The sequence below is a fragment of the Balaenoptera musculus genome, chromosome 10 (assembly GCF_009873245.2).
Source record: "Balaenoptera musculus isolate JJ_BM4_2016_0621 chromosome 10, mBalMus1.pri.v3, whole genome shotgun sequence".
Taxonomy (NCBI): domain Eukaryota; kingdom Metazoa; phylum Chordata; class Mammalia; order Artiodactyla; family Balaenopteridae; genus Balaenoptera; species Balaenoptera musculus.
This window is the reverse complement of record NC_045794.1, coordinates 41,787,717-41,807,040: the sequence shown is the minus strand read 5'-3', so window position 1 is coordinate 41,807,040 and position 19,324 is coordinate 41,787,717. Positions and strand designations below refer to the sequence as shown.

Here is a 19,324-nt window from a genome sequence, read left to right as displayed (position 1 = left end):
GATCTAAAGGAGAGCCTGAGCCAAGCTTGCTTGGGGAAAGGAAGCCAGTTCAGTCCTTGAGGGTGGGGGACTTGAGGAGGAGCTTACCTTATCCAAACGGAGGAGGAGGGTTTGGATGCACCCGTGGGAGGGCGGGAACTGGTAGAGTCTATACATATTTTGTATTTAGCAGGTAATAAGAGAATGTGGGACTTGATTGGATATCAGAAATAAAGGAGAGCAAGGGGTCTAGGGCTTCTGGTGGAGGGTCAGGGGCGGTAAATGGGTTAGAAGAGATGTGGGAGACTTGCTAAGTTTGAGACATTAGTGGGACAGCCCGGAGGCCTCTGGCGGGCATTTCAGTCTAAGGGCCCGGGATCCTTGCCTCCTGGGGGACTGAGTCCCCCCCACCCACTCCCTGGGTATTGGGAAACTCTCACTCAAATCCCCGGGTTTTGTGAGACCCTCCCCTCTTAATTCCTAGTTTCTGGATGTTAGCAGATCCTCCTCCTCCAAGTTGCCTGTGTCGGAGGGCCCCCCTTCCCGTCCCTGGGTGTCCCCCTCGTCCCGCCCCCAGTCCCCAGATGTAGGACCCTCATTCCTGCCACCATCCGTGGGTGTTGGCGCCCCTCCCCCATCCGTGAGCATTCGGAGCCCCTCCCCCCACAGTCCGTGGATTGTGGTCACCACCCGGTGATGGCTGCGCGGGGTCCGGCGGGGGCCCTGGCCCTGGCGCTCTGGGGCTGGGCGCTGGCTCCGGCGGGGGCCGTGGACGCCATGGGCCCTCACGCGGCCGTCCGCCTGGCAGAGCTGCTGACTCCGGAGGAGTGCGGCCACTTCCAGTCGCTCCTGAAGGCGCCGGAGCCGGACGTCGAGGCCGAGCTGGCCAGGCTTTCGGAGGACCGGCTGGCGCGGCCCGAGCCGGTGCCCACCTCGGCGGCACCGGGGCGGCGGCGGCGGCGGCGCGAGGCGGAGGGGGAGCCGGCGGGCCGGGCGACCGAGCCCGCGAACGTGTCCGACGGCTGCCGGGAGGGACTGGCGGCCTGGCTGGCTGCCGAGGCCCCGTCCTTGTCGTGGGACCGCGTGGCCCGGGCCCTGCGGCGCAGCGGCCGCCCGGACGTGGCCCGGGAGCTGGGCAAGAACCTCCACCAGCAGGCGACGCTGCAGCTGCGCAAGTTCGGGCAGAGCTACCTGCCCCCAGCCGGCGCCCCCGCTGCCCCCATCCCGGCCCCGGCCCTGCGCCCCCGCCGCTCCTCTGTCCCCGAGCCCAACTGGGACGAGCTGGAGCTGATCGTGGAGCGACTGCCCCAGGCTCCGTACGAGCGGAGCCCCACGGGCTGGGCCGGGCCGCTGGCGCTCGGCTTCCTCACCGGCTTCGGAGGGGCGCTGGGCGCCGGGGCGCTGCTCATCCTGCTCACGCCGTGGATCACGGGCGGCGACGGCGACGGGGCGCGGCCCCACAGCCTCCGGCCGCCTGCCCCTCCCCTGCTCCGGCCCGCCGGGGCGCCCGGCTGCGGGGAAGAGGAGCCGCTCTTGACTGCAGAGCCCCTCGCATCCCCGGGGGCCTGGGCTGCAGGTGGGCCAGATATCCCCTTGCCTCTGTGTCCCCGGCCGTGAAATGGGAGCACAATCTTGGTGGCGTGCTGCCTTTGACATATTATAAAAGTTACGAAATACGCAAAAGTGGGAGCGATCGGTTTGTTGGTTGGAAATGGCCGGCATAGCCAGCGGGGCAGCCAGTGGCAGAGGAGGGCCTCCGGTGCCAGTCTTCCCGAGAGGGCAGACCCTCCCAATTCTTGTCAGCTTTAGTTCCTTCTTTGTCTCGCACTTATTCTTCCACTAAGAAGAGCTACCATTTATTGAGCACTAACTGTGTGCCAGGCCCTAGGCTAAGAAGTTACATACTACAATATTTGATATAATCTTCAAAACCCAAGGTTATAAGGTATTATCTCAATTACACATAAGGAAACTGGCCACAACTAGTTAGTGGCATAGTCAGGTGTTTGCATCCAGAGCTGCCTGAGCCAAAAGTTTGAGCTCCAGAGGGAATGATCCATGAGCAGTAAGGGAGCTGGAGAAACAGGATGGGGACCGGAACAAGGTGCAGAATTTCCGTTTATTCTGAGGCCCTGCTGGAATGGGCTGTGGGCGGCACAGCTAGAGGTGTGCCCACTTCCAGGGTCTGCTGCCTCCAAGCTGCTCTCTCCAGTCAGGCAAGGCCTCCTGAAGCTCTACCTGGAGCCCCAAACTTTTCCCACCCACCTGAGTGTCTGGGGCACCGCCCGCCCATCAGGGGAGCTGAGCCTGGGTGAGCCCTCACACAGACCCTGCTCAGACTGTGCCCCTGCCAGAGGAAGGGGAGAGGACAGCTGTGGGGTCCTGCTGGGTGGGAGTGCTTGACTCCCTGGCTACCCTGGGCTGAGGGGCTCTGGTGTGAGAGTAATGACAGAATGACAGGCCAGTCCAAGAAGAGAGTTGAAAACAAGATTGACGTAACCCTTTATTGCAAATTCTAAAGTAAAAAGATGTACAGTACAAAGTAAAATTGAAATTTCAGACTATAAACTTCCGATCCTCTTATACATTCTCATTTCTCAAGCATTTCTGCCATTTCCGCATAAACGGAACAGGGAACAAGTCGAGGGGGTGAGGGAAGGAGATACAGCAAGGGAAAAAAATTAAGTGTCTGGAATAATCACAAACCCCAGAAGCAAGTGAAAGGAAAGACATTTTCTCGACCTGCTGTCCTGGTGATGAGAAGCGGGGGTGGTTGGAGCAGTGCAGTTTAAAATGGCTCTCAGAATAGCAGCATTTATGGTACCATTTCATCTTCCATAAGTCCAAATAATACTTTGCCCTTCCCTAGTGCCTTTGCCTCTGTATCTCAAAAACACTTTACAAAACATTTAGTTAAAGCCTCACAACACCCCTGTGAGGTAGGTCAGTATTATTATCCCCATTTTACAGATGGGGAAACTGAGGCACAGAGAGGTTAAGTGACTTGCCCAAGGCCACACAGCGAGTCAGTGGTCGAGCTGGGGATGGAACACAGGAGTTCTGTCCCTTTTCTGGAACCACTGGACCACGCTCCCCTTTACCTATATACATTCTTCACACACACACACACCACACGTGCACACCCGCCCACCCCACCCCACTTAGCCTCTATGTACAGCAAACAGCAGTGGGGGGCAGGGGTAGGGGGTGCCTCAGGAGCGTTTTGATGGAGGAAATCTTGGTACTCTTGGAAGGGGAATCCAAGAAAGCACAATGCTGAGCCACAGCACAGACTGTGCAAACCTCGGGCCCCTCCGAACCCAGACTTCTTCTTCCCTCCTGATGTCCCCCTGGCTGGCTAGTTGCAGCCGATTCTTTAGGGGGTGGGGGTACCTGAAAATGAACGAAGCTTTTTGCAAAACTTTGGGCAACATCTGAGAAAAGAAAGAGGCATCATCACAGAAGATGCCCAGGACTCAAGTCACAAAGTCATAACCCATGGCAATCTCACCTCCACAGCAGGCCTGGAGGCGGGGGGCCGAGGGGAGGAGGATGGGGACTGACCTACCAGCCATCTCTCTCCAGAGTGGAGCTACTGGAGCGGACTAGAGTGGGCACTTCAAAATCCTCCTGAGTGTTCCTGGACTGGGAGACACGGCCTAGAGAGGGTTGTCCCCAAAGCCGGGCAGGGTGAGGGAAGGGGAGGGGCACCCCCCTTCCCTGCCGAATGCGAATGAGAGCAGCCCTAGTCTGCTGGTTTGCCGCTGGGGCTGGTGGAGGGCAGGGCCCAGCGTTAGCTAGCAGAGGGGAGGCTGCTGGGCGTCGTGCTCGCCCGAGCTTTGGGGCGTTGGGACAGTTTTTTTCTTAAAAAACGTGAAAAAGGCAGAAGTAAGGCCAGCCCGGCTGGGTTGGCTGACAGCCTCTCTGGGGGCTCTGCCGGGGGGACCGATGAGGAAGGGGTTTCATGGGCCTTGAAGCACTGGCCCAGTAGTGGGAGGAATGCCACATGCAATGGGTGACTGGGGATCTGGGTGGGGGGGACGGACAGGACCTTGCTTTTCTCTCCAATCTCTACTTTTTAGCCAGAACTTTGCAGGAAACCCTCTGATTTCTCTCCCTTCCATTCCCCTCCTTTCCCCAAATGTGCTGAAGTCCCAATTCCCAGACCCCTCCCAGGAATCAAAAATTGGGAGAGTCAAGCAACAAACGCACACCAAGACAGGCTTCCCTTGTACAGTAAAAAGGGTCATTTTTATTTTGTTTCCTTTTGGCTTATAGTAGTGATGTACTTTTTATCACGTCTCGTTTAGAGCAGTGCTGGCCTCCATGCGTTCACTAATACACTAGTCTTCACTATTGGTCTTTTACAAGCTTACATAGGTTGCGGCGAAAAATAAAAGAACTCTGGGCACTGTCGTTCCAGGGGCTTTGACTGGGAGTTTATGTTAATCTCTCCTCAGCCAACTTCTGAGGCCAAGAGTGGCTCATTCAGAGAGGGATGGGAGCAGGTCCGCTGACTTGGGAAGTTCATCCTGCTCTCGCCCTCTGCTTTAAATTACGGAGTCTCCTCATCCTAAGCAACATGGAGGTTAAGGAAAGAAGAGGGGAAAGTGTTTTTCACACACAAGCCAGCAACCGTGTCAGCTGCTGCTCAGTGGCTTTGGCTCTGCGTTTTAAATTAACAGCATCACACGTCTTTTTGCTTTTTGTCCTTTTTTAAAGGTGGATTGTGAAGTATAAATACTGCACCAAGGACCTGGCTACAAAAAATAAATATTTATATTGTATTTATATATCTATATATATATATGTGCAGTGATACTGTGGCTGCTGCTGCTTCTTGATTGGCTTCGTTAATATTTGGCAAAGCGTTGCCACTTACCCACTCGGTGAAGACGTAGAAGAACGTCATCACTGACTCTTTGAGTTCAATGCCTGTTAACTGCGGGTGTCAACTGCTGGTGATGGTGTCACTTACTACCAAAGAAGTGTGGAGCAGGGCGGGTGAGGGCGAGAGCGCGTGAGCGAGAGGGTGGGTAGAGGGGCGATGGGTGAGGGGAAAGAAGGTGGGAAAAGTTAAAAAAAAAAAGTGAAACTTCAAATAGAGTGGAGGCGGCTTCTTCCCTATGAAGCTGGCTGATGGGTGTCAGATACCAAGGCCCGTGTGTGTCACTGAGGAGATAACCCGCTGGGTGGGGACCAGGGTCTGGGGGAGGAAAAGGGTCAGAGGTCAGAAAAATCTCATTAATATGCTCTAGTAGCTTAATGACATCACTAGCACGAGCACTTAGAGGACGGAGCGGGATCTTATAGTTCTGTTGCCCATCTCAAGACCTAAGAACAAGAACGATTATGAAGTTTAGCCAAATCTTGCATAGAAGTGGTTAGAATTTATTGCACATTGGAACAAAAATATATATATTTTTTGTTGTTTTGGAAAAGACCATTAGCAATAAAAATTTTTTGTCTGTCTGTCTGGTTTGGGGATGTACATTGGCTGACAGCATCTAAGTTCTAAGAAGAAAGAAAAGTATAAAAAATAAAAATAAACATGACAATGGCATAAGCCAGAAGCCATTTCCTATTTAATAAGTTAATAATTTGTATTTACAAAAAGGCATGCCAATAAAATAAAATGATATATTACAGTATTTATAATTCTCTTAAAAAGAATAACCACACGTCAGCTTCTGTTTTGTGCTGTTTACGATGTAGCCTGTCCACGTTACTATACATTCATCCTAGCAGTTAGCAAGGTCACCGAGAAAAACGCCTTCCCAACCTGGTATCAGGTGTAGTACAAAAAGTACTACGGATGGTGCTGCAGAAGCAGGCTTGTGAAAGCTGGACAGAGTTTCTAATGGTCCAACAAGATAGAAAGCTCTGCTTACTGACTTGCTGTGGTTTGTTCTACACAAAACTAGTCAGGTGGACTGTGAAATTACATCCAAAGTGCTTCTACTGCAAGGCAGATTGGTGTGTCTGATCATGGGTTGTTTTTCTCCCTCCATTTTATGGTTCAGGAAGAATTTATTTTGATTTGGTTTGCATGCTGAAGTCTCTCCTCACTCTTTGTATCGACTTCCTGACACATTCAACTGCAGCATCTTAGCTCTGAAATCGAGTCATCAGATGAGAAACCCCTGGACTAAAAACTGTCTTCCCTGAAGCGGGAGACGGACGGAAGCTATGACACTCCCCCGCAAAGCCACCCTCCGATGACAATGGGCAGGTCTCTAAGTAGATGGCAAAACTGGCCGAAAGGGAAGGTGCTGGGGGAAGCTGGAACTTCTTAAGAATTCATATTAAGTCGCTTTCTCATGAGAACCAATGCAATAAAGAAACCAAGTGGGCTGGGTTCAGAGGCGGCTCCATCTCTACTGAGGTCCCACCAGTGACTATTTATTCTAATAATAAATGAAAGAAACCACAGCTGTAGCTCCAGTGCTGTGGCCCTCACCCACCTCTGTGGGTAAAGGAAGCCCTGCTTGGTGGAAAAATGTGATGGAGGCAAGAGGAACCATGCGGTGTGTCAGCTTGTGACAACCCCTCTGTAGAAGAGAGGCCTGTTCAGAATATCTGAACCCCTCTCCACATGGACCCAAGCCCAGAGAAAGCCACAATGCAGAAGGACATGATACTGATGAAGTGAGCACCCCTTTACCCCCAACGAAAGGTTGTTTTAAGTTCCCCCAAATGACCCTCTAGAGATAACATGCTACTTTGAATAGCACTTTTATCTCTACCCCAAAAAAAGTCAGTTCTCCAGTATGAAGGCTAAACAATCATCATAAATATTGCAAGATATAAATGAAAAAAATTTTTTTTGATTTTTGTTTTTAGCCCTAGGATTTGGTTTTACAGTGACGTTAATACAAGCCATTCGAGATCAAAATTTCCCCAGGTATGGGACACAGAGCAGCATTAAATAGTTCATCTTTCAAAATGTGCAACAATGGCTGTATGTTAGAGATGTCTGTTAAACATATACACACAACGGATCCATCTGCTTGTTGGACTGGGTTTGTTTTTTGTTGGTGGTGGTAGTCAATTGGTTGGTTATGTTTCCCTACCCGGAAGGTGTACGAAAGACTTCTAAGAATTCAGAAAGAATTGCAGCGGGTATGGAACGCTTACCATTTTTTTCCTCCAAATACAGTGAACGGTGCAGGGCTGGGTCCTGTCCAAAGGCTGACCCAGTGCAGGGGACAGGATTAGTAGTGTCCTGTGGTGTACGGTTCTCATGCATGACTTCTGATCACGGCATGCCATCATGCAAATCATTTCTACGCATTGAACGAGCACAATGTTTGGAATTGGCCTGAGCAAGTCCTCCTCAGCCTGAAGAAACCTGATTGTTTTCCCCCACCCATCTCCAAACCACGTGAAGCCCATGTGGAGAAGATGCGGCTTATGTCAAAGAAACTGACAATTAAATGACATGGGCTAAATGTGAGTGTGTGTGTTTTTTCTTTTTGCTGCTTAGCCTAACTAATGTAAGAATGCAAATAGAGTTTGCATGAACAAACAAACTTTTAAATTGATGCTTTCTGCTTCTGAGAATCAACAGAATGAAAAAATAAAATCCATTTGGCTGCAACGGAAATACACTGGTCCCGGCAGCCTCGCCTCTGTTTTTGTATCCTGTTAGTTTTGTCCTAAGTTGCATTGACTGATGTGGAACATGCAGTAACCACCTGCCCAAGCATTAGAAAATCTGTGAGTCCAGGGAGCAGGGTCCTTTGCCCTTGGCAGGTCACTGCTCGAGATGCAACCGTGTTACATGGTAAGCAGACTACGTTTGGTATAGATCTTCGGGTTAAAGTGTCTCCACAGCTGTTCTGCATTGATAATATTCAGGAAGTTTGTAAACAATCTTTCACTTGCAAGTTTTAAATCTGTACAGTGTTTAATTTTTGCTTTCCTCTAACACTTGGATTCTCTGACCTCTTTTTGTCTTTTGGCTCTTTCCCTTCTTCCTTCCTCTGCCCGTTGCTGTTTCTCCTTCTCGGGTTTAGTTACACTGTCATAGGATGGGAGGGAGGCTGTAGAAGGGGTGCTCTCTTTTTTCTCCCGGTGGGTGCCTCCATTCTCCAGCTTATTGGAAGTTGTCTTTTTGCAAGTGAAGCCCCGCCTTGCTAAATGTCCCCGGTAGGCGCGCTGCAGGACCACTGCTGACACCTCTTCCTGCTTGCGCCGCAGCGTGGTCGTGATTGGCTCGTAAGACATTTTGGAAGGATTGGATGCCACGAACCTCTCCTCCATCTGCTGCCGAAGGATGTCCAACTCTCCGCTGTCTCCCAGGACCCGCTTGGTGAAGGCAAAAAGGACGTCCAAGCAGTGGATGCGATCCCCGCTGACCATTGGCAGATCCATGGCAATGAGCTCTATGGTGTTGGGCTTGGGCACTCGGAGAGGATGCTCCAAGGCATCTGCAAAGTCTGCCAGCTTACTGTACTCGATGAACTGGGTGGCATCGGGGTCGAACTTCTCCCAGATCTCATAGAAGGTCTCAAAGTCATCCTCACTCAGAGGGTCTGCACTTTCCTCCGTGGCTACGCTGAAGTTCTCCAAGATGATGGCAATGTACATGTTCACCACGATCAGGAAGGAGACGATGATGTAGCTCACAAAGAAGAAGATGCCCACTGAGGGGTTCCCGCAGTCCCCTTTAAAGCCACTCCCTGGGTGTTCCTTATCCAGACTGCAGTCGGGGGGGGCGGTTTAGGATGGGCAGCAGCAGGCCGTCCCAACCGGCCGAGGTTGTGATCTGAAATAGGCAGATCATGCTGTTGCCGAATGTCTCAAAGTTGAACATGTCATCAATGCCAGCCTCGTGCTTTACATATGCAAAATTGGACATCCCAAAGATGGAGAAGATGAACATGACCAGGAAGAGCAGAAGGCCGATGTTGAACAGAGCAGGCAAGGACATCATTAAGGCAAAGAGCAGGGTACGAATCCCTTTGGCGCCTTTGATCAGACGCAAGATGCGCCCAATACGGGCCAATCGGATGACTCGGAACAGGGTTGGGGAAACAAAGTATTTCTCAATTATATCAGCCAGGAACATTCCTAAGAAGAGGAACAGAAGATATGTTACTGAGATTGGAGATGCCCTTTCTCTTTACTTATGTCGCCTGGCACTATGGAGCCCTTAACTTCAAAGGACTTTACAGAATGAGTGCCTTACTATTCAATCTGAACCCTCAGAATAAAAAATTTTCTCAAAAGAAAATCGCATGTCTCAAACATATAGAGAAGCAGAGAAAACAAGAAAATGGACACCTAGGTACCTAACACCCAGATACCAAATTTGCTTCCACTCATCACCCCCAGAAGCAACCACTATCCTGCAGATGACATGTATCACCCCAGTGTCTTCGTAATTTTGCTATGTATGAACCCATAAATAATACATAGGTAGCAGCCTACTATGTTTAAGGAATTATACCGTATCTCTCTTTCTAGATCTCTAACTTGCTTTTGAGACGTAACATTATGTTTGTGAGATTGATCTCTGGTGTTAAATTCGTTTTTTTTCAGATTTGTCCATGCACAACTTTCTGAGGTGTTATGGATTCTTCTCCAAAGTGCTGTCAAATTACCACATCCACAAACAGTGAATGAGAAGTCCTGGCTCCACCCCATAACTTCACTACCCTCTGGCTGTGAAGTCTTAGTCCGCTAATGCCACTAATTCTCAGGGCATCTTCTTCCTGGCTCTGAAAAGATATTTTTGGTTCTCATTGTCCCATGTTCCTACCCTACCAAACTAGCCTACAAACTAAAGGGATCTCTCGGGAGTAGTTTTCAACTCAAGAGCTTCTAGATTTTTGTGTTTAAAGCCATCAATCAAAAACCAGTAACACCAGGTAAAAATGTCCAGACATTAATAGGATATAAAAGTAGAGGGTGAAACGCACATCAGAGGGCCTTTTTCTGTTCACATTCATCCAGGGGTCCGCTTCCACCAGACCACTTGCCTTTAAAACTAAAGAGCGATAACGGGAGCCCAGTGAGGGGACACAGAAGGAAGAGGAGATGAAAAGGTTGGGAGACGACAGCTGAAGGCATGGCAGTGACACCACGTGCTCTTCCTTCAGTGTCTTCTCTTGCTGTCGAGGCCCCCACGAGAGAGTGTGAGCACATCTTCATTTAAATAAAGAAATATCTTCCAACCATAAGGATTCATAAATATTGGGGTAGTGAACTGCAGGTTTTAAGGTTTTAAGCTATGAATCTTAACTTTCAGCTTTCAAGAAAATCTCTACCTCAGCCAGGACTCAAGATGATTTCTCAGCTCTCCTCTTTTTACTTCTCAATGAAGTCATAACCAGTGACCATAAGAAGTCAGGTAATGTACGAAATACTTGCATTCCGTACATGGTGGGCAAGTGAGGCTTCAGAGAGGAGATGATGCCTCAGTAAGGTTCTGTAGGATGAATGTGTATTTGTGCCCAGAGAAAAGGGGAGAGAGATGGGCAGACAGCAATCCAGGCAGTGGGATCAACATTTAAGGGGTCCTCCAGGAGGTTCCAGGGAGAGTTTTACCCAAACTCCTCTTAATTTAAAAAGATTTTTTTCTAACTTTTGTTTCTGAACAGATTAAAAACATTAAAAAAAATCCCAATTATCAGAAGAAACTCTTCTTCTTCCTTATTTTCAAGTACCATCTGAGAATAGGGGGCATGGTTTCGTCTGTGGGTTTTCCATCCCACTTAGTGATGAGTGGGCAGAAAAAGTTTAAGAAACGTGGACAAGGGTAGCATGGTCCAAAGTGTGTTTTGTGGGAGGTTAGGAGTGCGGAGCTGAGGCCAGGGGGCTGGGCTCGCTCGCTTACCAGTTGCATGTCTCAGTAACTGCTCTGTGCCTTCGTTCCTCATGATACTTACAGGGCTGTTGTGAGGGTTACATGAATTAAAACATGTAAAGCACTTAGAATGGTGACCGGCACATAGTATGTTCCATTAAACTCTTAGAAACATTATTATTACTTGAAAACGGGGTGTTCTGATTGAATAAAGGTGGGATGATGTGTGAAACAGAATTCTTTACTCCAAGACTTGCAAGAGCCTCCTGTAGGCTAATGTGCCTTGTGACCCTCCAAAGGGAAATTCAATGTATTGTACAGTGTTGCCCAAAGTAAATTCATCATGGGATTCTTTTCTTGGGGAGAAATGTATGAGATTAGTCAACACATTTTTGGACACCCTGCTCTGGAGGACAGAACTAGAAAGTGGGAGCGCAGCTGCCTTCTGGTGGCCACCTTGCTAAACCAGCTCTGGAGCTGGTTCCCTGGGTCTCGGGCGCTCTACCTCTGCTAGCGTAAGTCAGTCAAACCCACCTGGAACCAAGGTAGTGTTTCACCATTCGAGATGCCTTTTAGGAAGGCAAGGAAATTTGGGCGAGGGTGATCAATAGGACAGCATTTCTGCTGCCTGCCAGGACATCAGCCCTTCCAGGCCCTTAGGGTGAAGCAAATGCCACACAGTCACTGTTAAAAACCAACTTGAGTTCTGCCTCTGCCACCTCCTAACTGAGTGACCCTGGACATCTTCACAGCAAAGATAGTAAAATACCTTGCTTCCTGGGCTGTCGTAAGGATCAAATGAGATAACACAAGTGAAGAAACTCTCCAACTACTTGGCACCATAAAACCTTAGTAAATGAGCGTTGCCATCAGCAGCAGTACTGTCACTGCCGTCGCCACCAGAATGTTCCTCATTAATATCCAACTTAACAATCTCTTACCAGGCCTTTTTCCACTTTATACTGCTATTGTAGCCAGATTTTAAAATATATTTCTTTTACCTTACCTGGTAGAATGTAAACTCTTTGAAAGCAAGAACCAAATCTAATCTTTTCCCCCTCTTCAGCCACAAAATTTACAATCCAAGACTACTATGAAGACTCGTAGAAACTTGCTGACCCATATCAGCAATTTGGGGCTGGCCCACAAGTTGACTTGGAGTCCCCCATGGGTGTAACCCAAGAGTAACCTGCCTGCCCTTCGGCCCTGTGTCATTCGTTGCACTCCCCGGAATCCCATCCTCAGGGCCAGTCAGGTCCCTTTCCCCTCCTCGCCTGCCCCACTCACCCACAATGGAGAGGATGACCACCACGAAGTCGAAGATGTTCCAGCCAATGGTGAAGTAGTAGTGCCTCAAGGCAAACATTTTGAGCACACACTCACAGGTGAAGAAGATGACAAAGACCAGGTTAATCCAGTAGAGAATGTTCTCCATCTGCTTGCTCTGCGTATCTGTCTCCACCATCATTGTCACCATGTTAAGGCAGATGAGCATCATGATAACAATGTCAAAGGCTTGTTGAGTGACAAAATCAAAGATGATACCTTGGATTTTGTTCTGGGTGGACAGGGAGGGAGGAAGACAGAAAAGGCTTCATGAAAACCTTCCCCAGCAGACTGTGGGAGCTGCCATCCTGTTAATCGAAGTTCTCTTTGCTTTCTTTGCTGGAATACTGGCCAGCTCTCTGCTGCTGCTCTAGCAGGATATCAGGAGCATAGACAAAGACCAATGTCAACATTCCCTCACCAAGAGTTTTCTAAAATTGCCACTCTTCTCTTTGTGTCTGTGCCATCACACGTTTCTGGGTGTCTTCCTACCTCTCCAGCTGCTCCATTTTAGTCTCATTTGCCAGCCATTTCTTCTCTTAATCTCTTCTTCCTCCCTTGGAGAGCTCACCTACCATCTATTCCTACCGTTCACACATTACCTAGGCACTTCAGTTTCCCAAGTGTTTTCTTCTCCAGCCCGTGTCTTTCCTCTGAACTCCTGGGTTGCTTGCTTGATATCACTCCTGGATGACTCATAAGCATCTAAAGCTCAACAAGTCCAAAGCAGAGCTACCTCCTTTCCTCTGCCCCTCTCCCAACTTGCTCTTCTCTCACCGCAATTACTTATCCAGTCTCTAAGCCAGAAATCTGAGGGTCATTCCTGCTCTTCCCTCTCCCTCATCCCCCATCTAATCCACTGCAGGTCCTGTGGATTCTTCCTTGAATTCATCTGCTTCATTCCATTTCTGCTACCATCCTCTAACTAAGGCACCATCATCTTCCCTTTTGGGCTTCTAGAAGGGTCTCCTGACTGGTCTTCCTGCTTCCTCTCTTGCCCTTATCCAATGCAGTCTCCACACAGTAGCAGGTGTGATTATTTAAAAACATAAATGGATCCCATCACTCTCCTACTTAAAATCTCTCACTAGTTTCTCATTGGACTTGCAACAAAATTCCTATGGTTAACCTGACTTCAAAATGCCTTTCACAGTCTGATCCTGCTCACCTCACACCCCCTCCTCTGGTTCATCACCACCTGGCCACACTAGTGTTTCCTGCTTTTAGGGCCTCATTTGCTTTTCCAGGATTCCTTTCCCCAGCATTTTGGCTCCGTCTCATCCACTCAAATAGACCCGCCGTAGTGAGGCTTCTCCCACGACTCTGTTAAAGGAGACCCCCCCACAAGCCCAGGCCTCCATTATTTTCTGTCATGGCCCTTCAGTTAATTTTTTTCTCACAACACTCTGCATTTCGTTTTATTTATTTATTTATTTGATGCGGACCATTTTTAAAGTCTTCATTGAATTTGTTACAATATTGCTTCTGGTTTTTTTTTTACGTTTCTGGTTTTTGGGCCGCGAGGCATGTGGGATCTTAGCTCCCCGGCCAGGGACTGAACCCGCAACCCCTGCATTGGAAGGCGAAGTCTTAACCACCGGACTGCCAGGGAAGTCCCTGCATTTTATAATAGCTGTTCACTTATTTATTATCTATATCCCCACTACACTGTAAGCTCCATGATTGTGGTCTAAATTTGTTCATCACTTTTTGCCTAGTGCCTGGTACACAGTAGGAGATCTGTAACTATTTGCGGAATAAGTCTTTATTAATGCTTCCTACCACACTGAGCGTTTATATTTTAGTGTGGAAGAAAATACGCTCAGGTTCCCACGTGCAAAGTACTGAACAGAACTTTAGAAATGGCAATCCTCCTGCATTCCCTCTGATCACATTTCTATCAAAGTGGAAACTATCATCAAGGAAATATAAAAAATGTTCTCTTTCTTAAGATCTCCCTGATATTTTAGATACCTAGGCACTTGAGCTCATGCTTATTTTCAGGATTACTTAACTTGGTGGTTTTCAAACTGTTCCACAAAGCCCTAGGGTTTCCTCTCCCTCAGAAGTTGGTGAGGGGGTATGCCAGGAACAGGGCGTGTGGGGTTAAGTCAGGAAAATGGTCTGGGACTCCCACTCTTGATTCAAACAAAGTAGCTTCACTTTCATTTTTATAAATTAGGTTGCCAGGTAAGCTTTTAAGAGTTCTGCTGTGGTGTTGTTGTTGTTTTAAATAAAAAGTTACTTTATTTATTTATTTATTTTTGGCCACACCGCACGGCTTGTGGGATCTTAGTTCCCCAACCATGGATCGAACCCGGGGCCCCGGCAGTGGTAGCACGGAGTCCTAACTACTGGACCACCAGGGAATTCCCTAAAAAGTTACTTTAAATAAAAGTTACAGAAAAAGGAACTTTGAGCGTGGCTTTTGGGGGTCATGTCCCACTCAGCGGGATGTATGGCTTCAGGAGCACAGCGTCTCCTTCTCTGAAGCAAGAGAACCACCACCAACACAGGGTCAAGCAGAATCCCAGTCTCCAAATCTGTTTTACAAAAGGCTCAGTTCAAGGGGGGAAATCAGGCCACAGACTCTCCTAGCTTCACCCTCTCCTGCTCCCACAGATAACCAGAAAGAGGCATTAGCTTAGCTTTCAGGCACATCCTTGCAAAAGACTTACTTGTTAAGCAGAGAGCTGAGAAAATAATGACCAAATCCTATCTTGTACTGGTAGGAAAGAGATCAGCTTTCATTTCACTTTCCTTTGTTAAGTTTTAGTGGGTCTCTTAAAACATCACTCTACCAGGGTCACAGCCAATGTGGTCAACATGCCGATTCTCTGCTGCTGCCCAAGGATGCCTCAGAGGAAAGGTCAGGTGCAAATGCAAAAGCCGTCCCATACCTTAACCCCTGTTCTTCTGCCATCTTCCTCAGGTCTTCTGCCGTCTTCCTCAGATCCCTGCTTGCGGGATCTTAGTTCCCCGACCGGGGATTGAACCCGGGCCCTCGGCAGTGAAAGCACAGAGTCCTAACCACTGGACTGCCAGGGAATTCCCTTCCTCAGATCTTTTGGATGGGGCAGCGAGGAGAGGATTGGAGGGCACAGGCCGCCCGTCATCTGCCCCTTTCCTCCCTCTGCGGTAACTCTAGCCGTGTCTTTTCCCATATGGGGCCTCACTCTGCCCTGGGCCCGCACAATGCACTCACCAGGGGGCGGGGGATGGGTTTCTGTGGTTTCTTTGAGCCCAGCTTTTTCATGGCATTGTAGTACTTCTTCTGTTCTTCGGTCATGAAGATGTCTTGACCTCCAAAGTAAAGGAGGGAAAAAGAGAACGTGCAATTACAACTGGCTTTCACATGCTACAGGTTTGGACCTAAGGTGCAACCCTGAGAACCGAGGGGGATCAACCCCCTTTTACTTTCCAGAGGTCAGTTTAGCTAATGGTTGTCCCGGAGTGAGGTAGACCTGGGACAACTAATCTAATTCGAAGAGATACCTTTGTTTTCAGCTTGGGATTTCTGAGACCTGCTAGGGGCTAGGAAGGAAAAAAGGAAGGAAATGGACTAACAGACCCCCAGGGAAGGATAAACTTGAGAGCCATGACTCTAAACACATCTTCATAAATTTTGGGGGGCCTGCTTTCCTGACACAATTCTCAAAAAAGCATTTTAAAATGAAAGGATTTTCAAGTCCTGGCTAACGGCCCATTCATTTCTGACAATATTAAAAATTTAGAAATCTTGGTGGGAGCAAACAATTTGGGAAGTTCCTTGGAGTTTGTTGGGACAGGCTTGATTTATAAAATGGATGACAAGAGTAATCTTATTTGCTTTGGAAAAATTGTTAACGATCTGGGACAAGTAAAGGAAGTGAGCTTTCCAAGGTTGATCTCTCAAATCCCAATGTGCTGGTGGTACCAGGGATTAACATAGATAATGACAAGTCGAGACAATTTCTACTTCTCACTCAAACTATTCATCTGCTGCTTTCCTTTTCAGCTGTCACTAGACCCTCTCTGACCCTACCTCCCTCTGGTGGGAGGCCAAACCTAGTAAAAAGCCTCAGGAATTGCTAGTAAATTTGGTACTAGTAAATTGCTAGTTTGGTCTAGTAAATGTGGTAAACCGCACACTGCAAAATCCAGCAGAACAGAACGAGCTGGTTGGGACTAATGTACAGTGGGGCCAGTGCCACAGTGAGATGATGATACGGATTTTAGAGAAAGAGAGGTATTTCTCTCTAGAGAGAGGGACAGAAGTGCCTCTCATCTGGGTTGACCTCCGGCCACGGGCAATGTGGGGAGGAGACCTATCTTTTTCTTTTGTTGATTGAAGTTATCAATGATGACACCAATGAACAGGTTCAGGGTGAAGAAGGAGCCGAAGATGATGAAGATGACAAAGTAGATGTACATGTAGATGTTGTCCTCATACTTAGGCTGCTCATCAGGCTGTCAAAGGACAGGAGAAAAAAAAAAAGAGAGTCAGCTCCTAGCTTGGGGGTCAGGTGGGGGATTCCGACATGCCAAGGCCGTCAGCCCCGCTGACCGCTTGAGCTGCTGAGCCAGCTGGGGTAGGGGAGCCCTAGGTTCTCTCTGCCTGTCTCCTTCTCCACACTGGCAGGTCCTGCCCTGAGAAGGCATTATGCCTTCCATGACGTATGTGAAGAATATGCAAATCGTGAGGCGAGGGGGGAGGGGAGGGCTGTCTGCTAGGAGCCACACTCATTTCAAATCAGCACTGAAGAGCAGACAGCTCCATGAGGGCCAGGTGAAAACCAACAGCCTCACCATCTGGAGCCACTGTAAGAGAGTGATGACTCCCTGAGAGGAGGAAAGTGATCTGTAATCAGTGAGACAGGCAAAACAGGTTCTAACCCTCTCTCTCTTTCTTGATGAGCTCCACCATGCTGCTTGCTTTCTAACCATTTAAGAAGGTTGTGGTTTCACCAGGTATAACCTTACCTTTCGGGAATCTACAGCTGCATACATGATGTCCATCCAGCCTTTGAAGGTTGCCTGGCAAACAGAGTCAGTCATTAGACTGTGCCTGTGAGGGGGTGGGCGGGAGTCTGGGCAGGGTCCCAAAGGCAGGCTTAGGTTCAGCGAGAACACAAGTCAGGGAGTTTGGGTGCAGCCTCACGTGGACACAGAATTTTCTGTTTGTTAATACAGGTCCCAGGGGAGCTTTGTCTAAGTCCCTGAATATAACATCAAAGATTGGCAGAGAAACATGTTGACGGTGGTAACTGGATCAATACTTTTACAAAAGGTCTTTAAAATGGGTCTGAGAAGGTCGCCTAAAGCTAGGGCAAACTCATATTTATGAGTGGCAGGAATCTACTGAGTTTACTTAGAACTTAGCCCTCCATGAAGGAGTCATTTTTTTAGAAAGGTGTTAAACAAGCAATGGGGGGGGGGTCTGAAAAATTAATAGCTGCATTAAAAAAAAACAAGGTCAGAACTTTCCCCCTAAGATACACGTTTATTTAGCCTATGGTAGTGGCCACACTGGCTTCATCCTAGGCAGCCCCTTCCCGATTCTCCCACTATACCTAACCTGATTTTGGAAACTAATACGGGTAACCAGTTTAACAGCCTCCATGTTTTCCTTTCGTTCTATGTTTTACTTACTCAACCAGATTCTAAGTTTTTTCAGGGCCCGGGCAGTTCTTTATTCATCTGATGGCCCTGGTACTGCGCAAGCACAGTGCCTCGCATGTGGTGGGGACTCAATACAATGTTTGGCTGGCTGATATGCACTGGTTTCCTGGAGCTGCTCCAATTTAGGTTCAATCTGTGGGTCCAATTTCTTGAACTGGGAGAGAACAGCTAAAGAGCTCTGGAGTGGGATAAACCACTGCTCATCCCATTAATTCCTACAAGCTAACAGTAAGTGCTTACTATACGCAAGGCCGAGTTGAGAGCTTCACCTGCGTTATCACATTTAATACTCCCAACAACCCTATGACATAGGGACAGTTGTAATAGTAACAAAGAAACATAATAGCAAATACCATTAATTAAGCACTGCTATGTGCCAGGCATTGTGCTAAGAAATGTTAATAAATTATCATGAATCCTCTTAACTACCATGCAAGGTATTATTACTCAAATTTAACAGATGAAGAAATAGACTCAGAGAGGTTTAGTAATTTGTCCAAGGTTACATATCCAATAAATACCAGAGTGTGTGGCTCAAACCTACATCTGTTTGAGTCCAAAGACTAGGAGCTTTCATTGTACTCTACTGCCTTGTCAAACACTCCAAAAAATCGACCAGACAGAAAGAGAAAACTAGACATGATGGAATGCTTCATTGTTTACTGTGATACATTAACTTGAGACCTTTCTCTGGGGTTGAGCTGACATGAGTAGCGGCATCATAGCACCGTCATATTGTCATATTTAGTTAACTCTAGTGTAGCTGTTACGTGGGATTGTTCTGCTCCATCAATTTTTTTTTTTTTTTTTTTGGTCTATGCACTTACCTACTTTATTTTTTCTTTCTCTTTAACTACATACTCTGTCATGGAGAGAGATGGTGATCTCTCTGCAACTTTATTACGCTGCAGGAATCCTTATTTGTTGCTAAGCAGAACTCTGCTTCTGAGCACAGTGACAGATTCCCTTGGCTGAGGTTTTGGAGATGTCAGAGTACTCAGGAAAGGTGTCTCCCTGGAACTGGTTTGGGAAATGACATTGTCCTCTGACTTATTCACAGCAATCCTGATTCTGGACACAGGGTTGAGAAGGAACCAAATGAGATTTCTGCTAGCCTTCTGGATTTCATAGGACTGAAAACAATCCTTACCACTTGAAGAAGCGCCAGATATCCTGCCCCGACGTTGTCAAAGTTGATCTTCACGTTCTTCCATCTGATTTCTGTATTGTTCCCCTCCATGAGCTTTTCACACTCAGTTTTATTGTTGACATCTTCAATTTCAAATCGGATTTCAGAAGACTCATTAAAGCAGTAGTGGTACTTCCCGGCAAACAGGTTAACTCCCATGATGCTGAAAATCAGCCAGAAGATGAGACACACCAGCAGCACATTCATGATGGAGGGGATGGCGCCCACCAAGGCATTCACCACCACCTGCATTTGGAAGGGGGAGGTTGCTGAGTGTCGGGAAGAAGTACAGGCACGCATACTCTTTTGATTTCCAGGAGGGGAATGACACTTTGTGGCTTGTTCTGACTATGGAA

At 48.0% G+C, this 19,324-nt stretch overlaps 2 protein-coding genes across 2 annotated transcripts in view; one reads left to right on the top strand and one right to left on the bottom strand.

The window, feature by feature from the left end:
• Positions 1 to 675: 675 nt before the first annotated feature.
• On the top strand, positions 676 to 1,596 carry LOC118902768 (transmembrane and death domain protein 1-like). Its single transcript, XM_036867446.1, has one exon. The coding sequence runs from the start codon at positions 676 to 678 to the stop codon at positions 1,594 to 1,596; it is 921 nt and encodes a 306-aa protein (XP_036723341.1).
• An 873-nt stretch (positions 1,597 to 2,469) lies between these two features.
• SCN8A (sodium voltage-gated channel alpha subunit 8) overlaps positions 2,470 to 19,324 on the bottom strand; it is a 184,693-nt gene continuing 167,838 nt past the window's right edge. The window contains 7 exon segments of the mRNA XM_036866860.1: positions 2,470 to 8,697; positions 8,699 to 9,054; positions 12,080 to 12,350; positions 15,324 to 15,428; positions 16,430 to 16,567; positions 17,081 to 17,134; positions 18,930 to 19,214. Of these exon segments, the coding sequence (XP_036722755.1) occupies positions 7,906 to 8,697; positions 8,699 to 9,054; positions 12,080 to 12,350; positions 15,324 to 15,428; positions 16,430 to 16,567; positions 17,081 to 17,134; positions 18,930 to 19,214 (2,001 nt within the window). The 3' untranslated portion in view covers positions 2,470 to 7,905.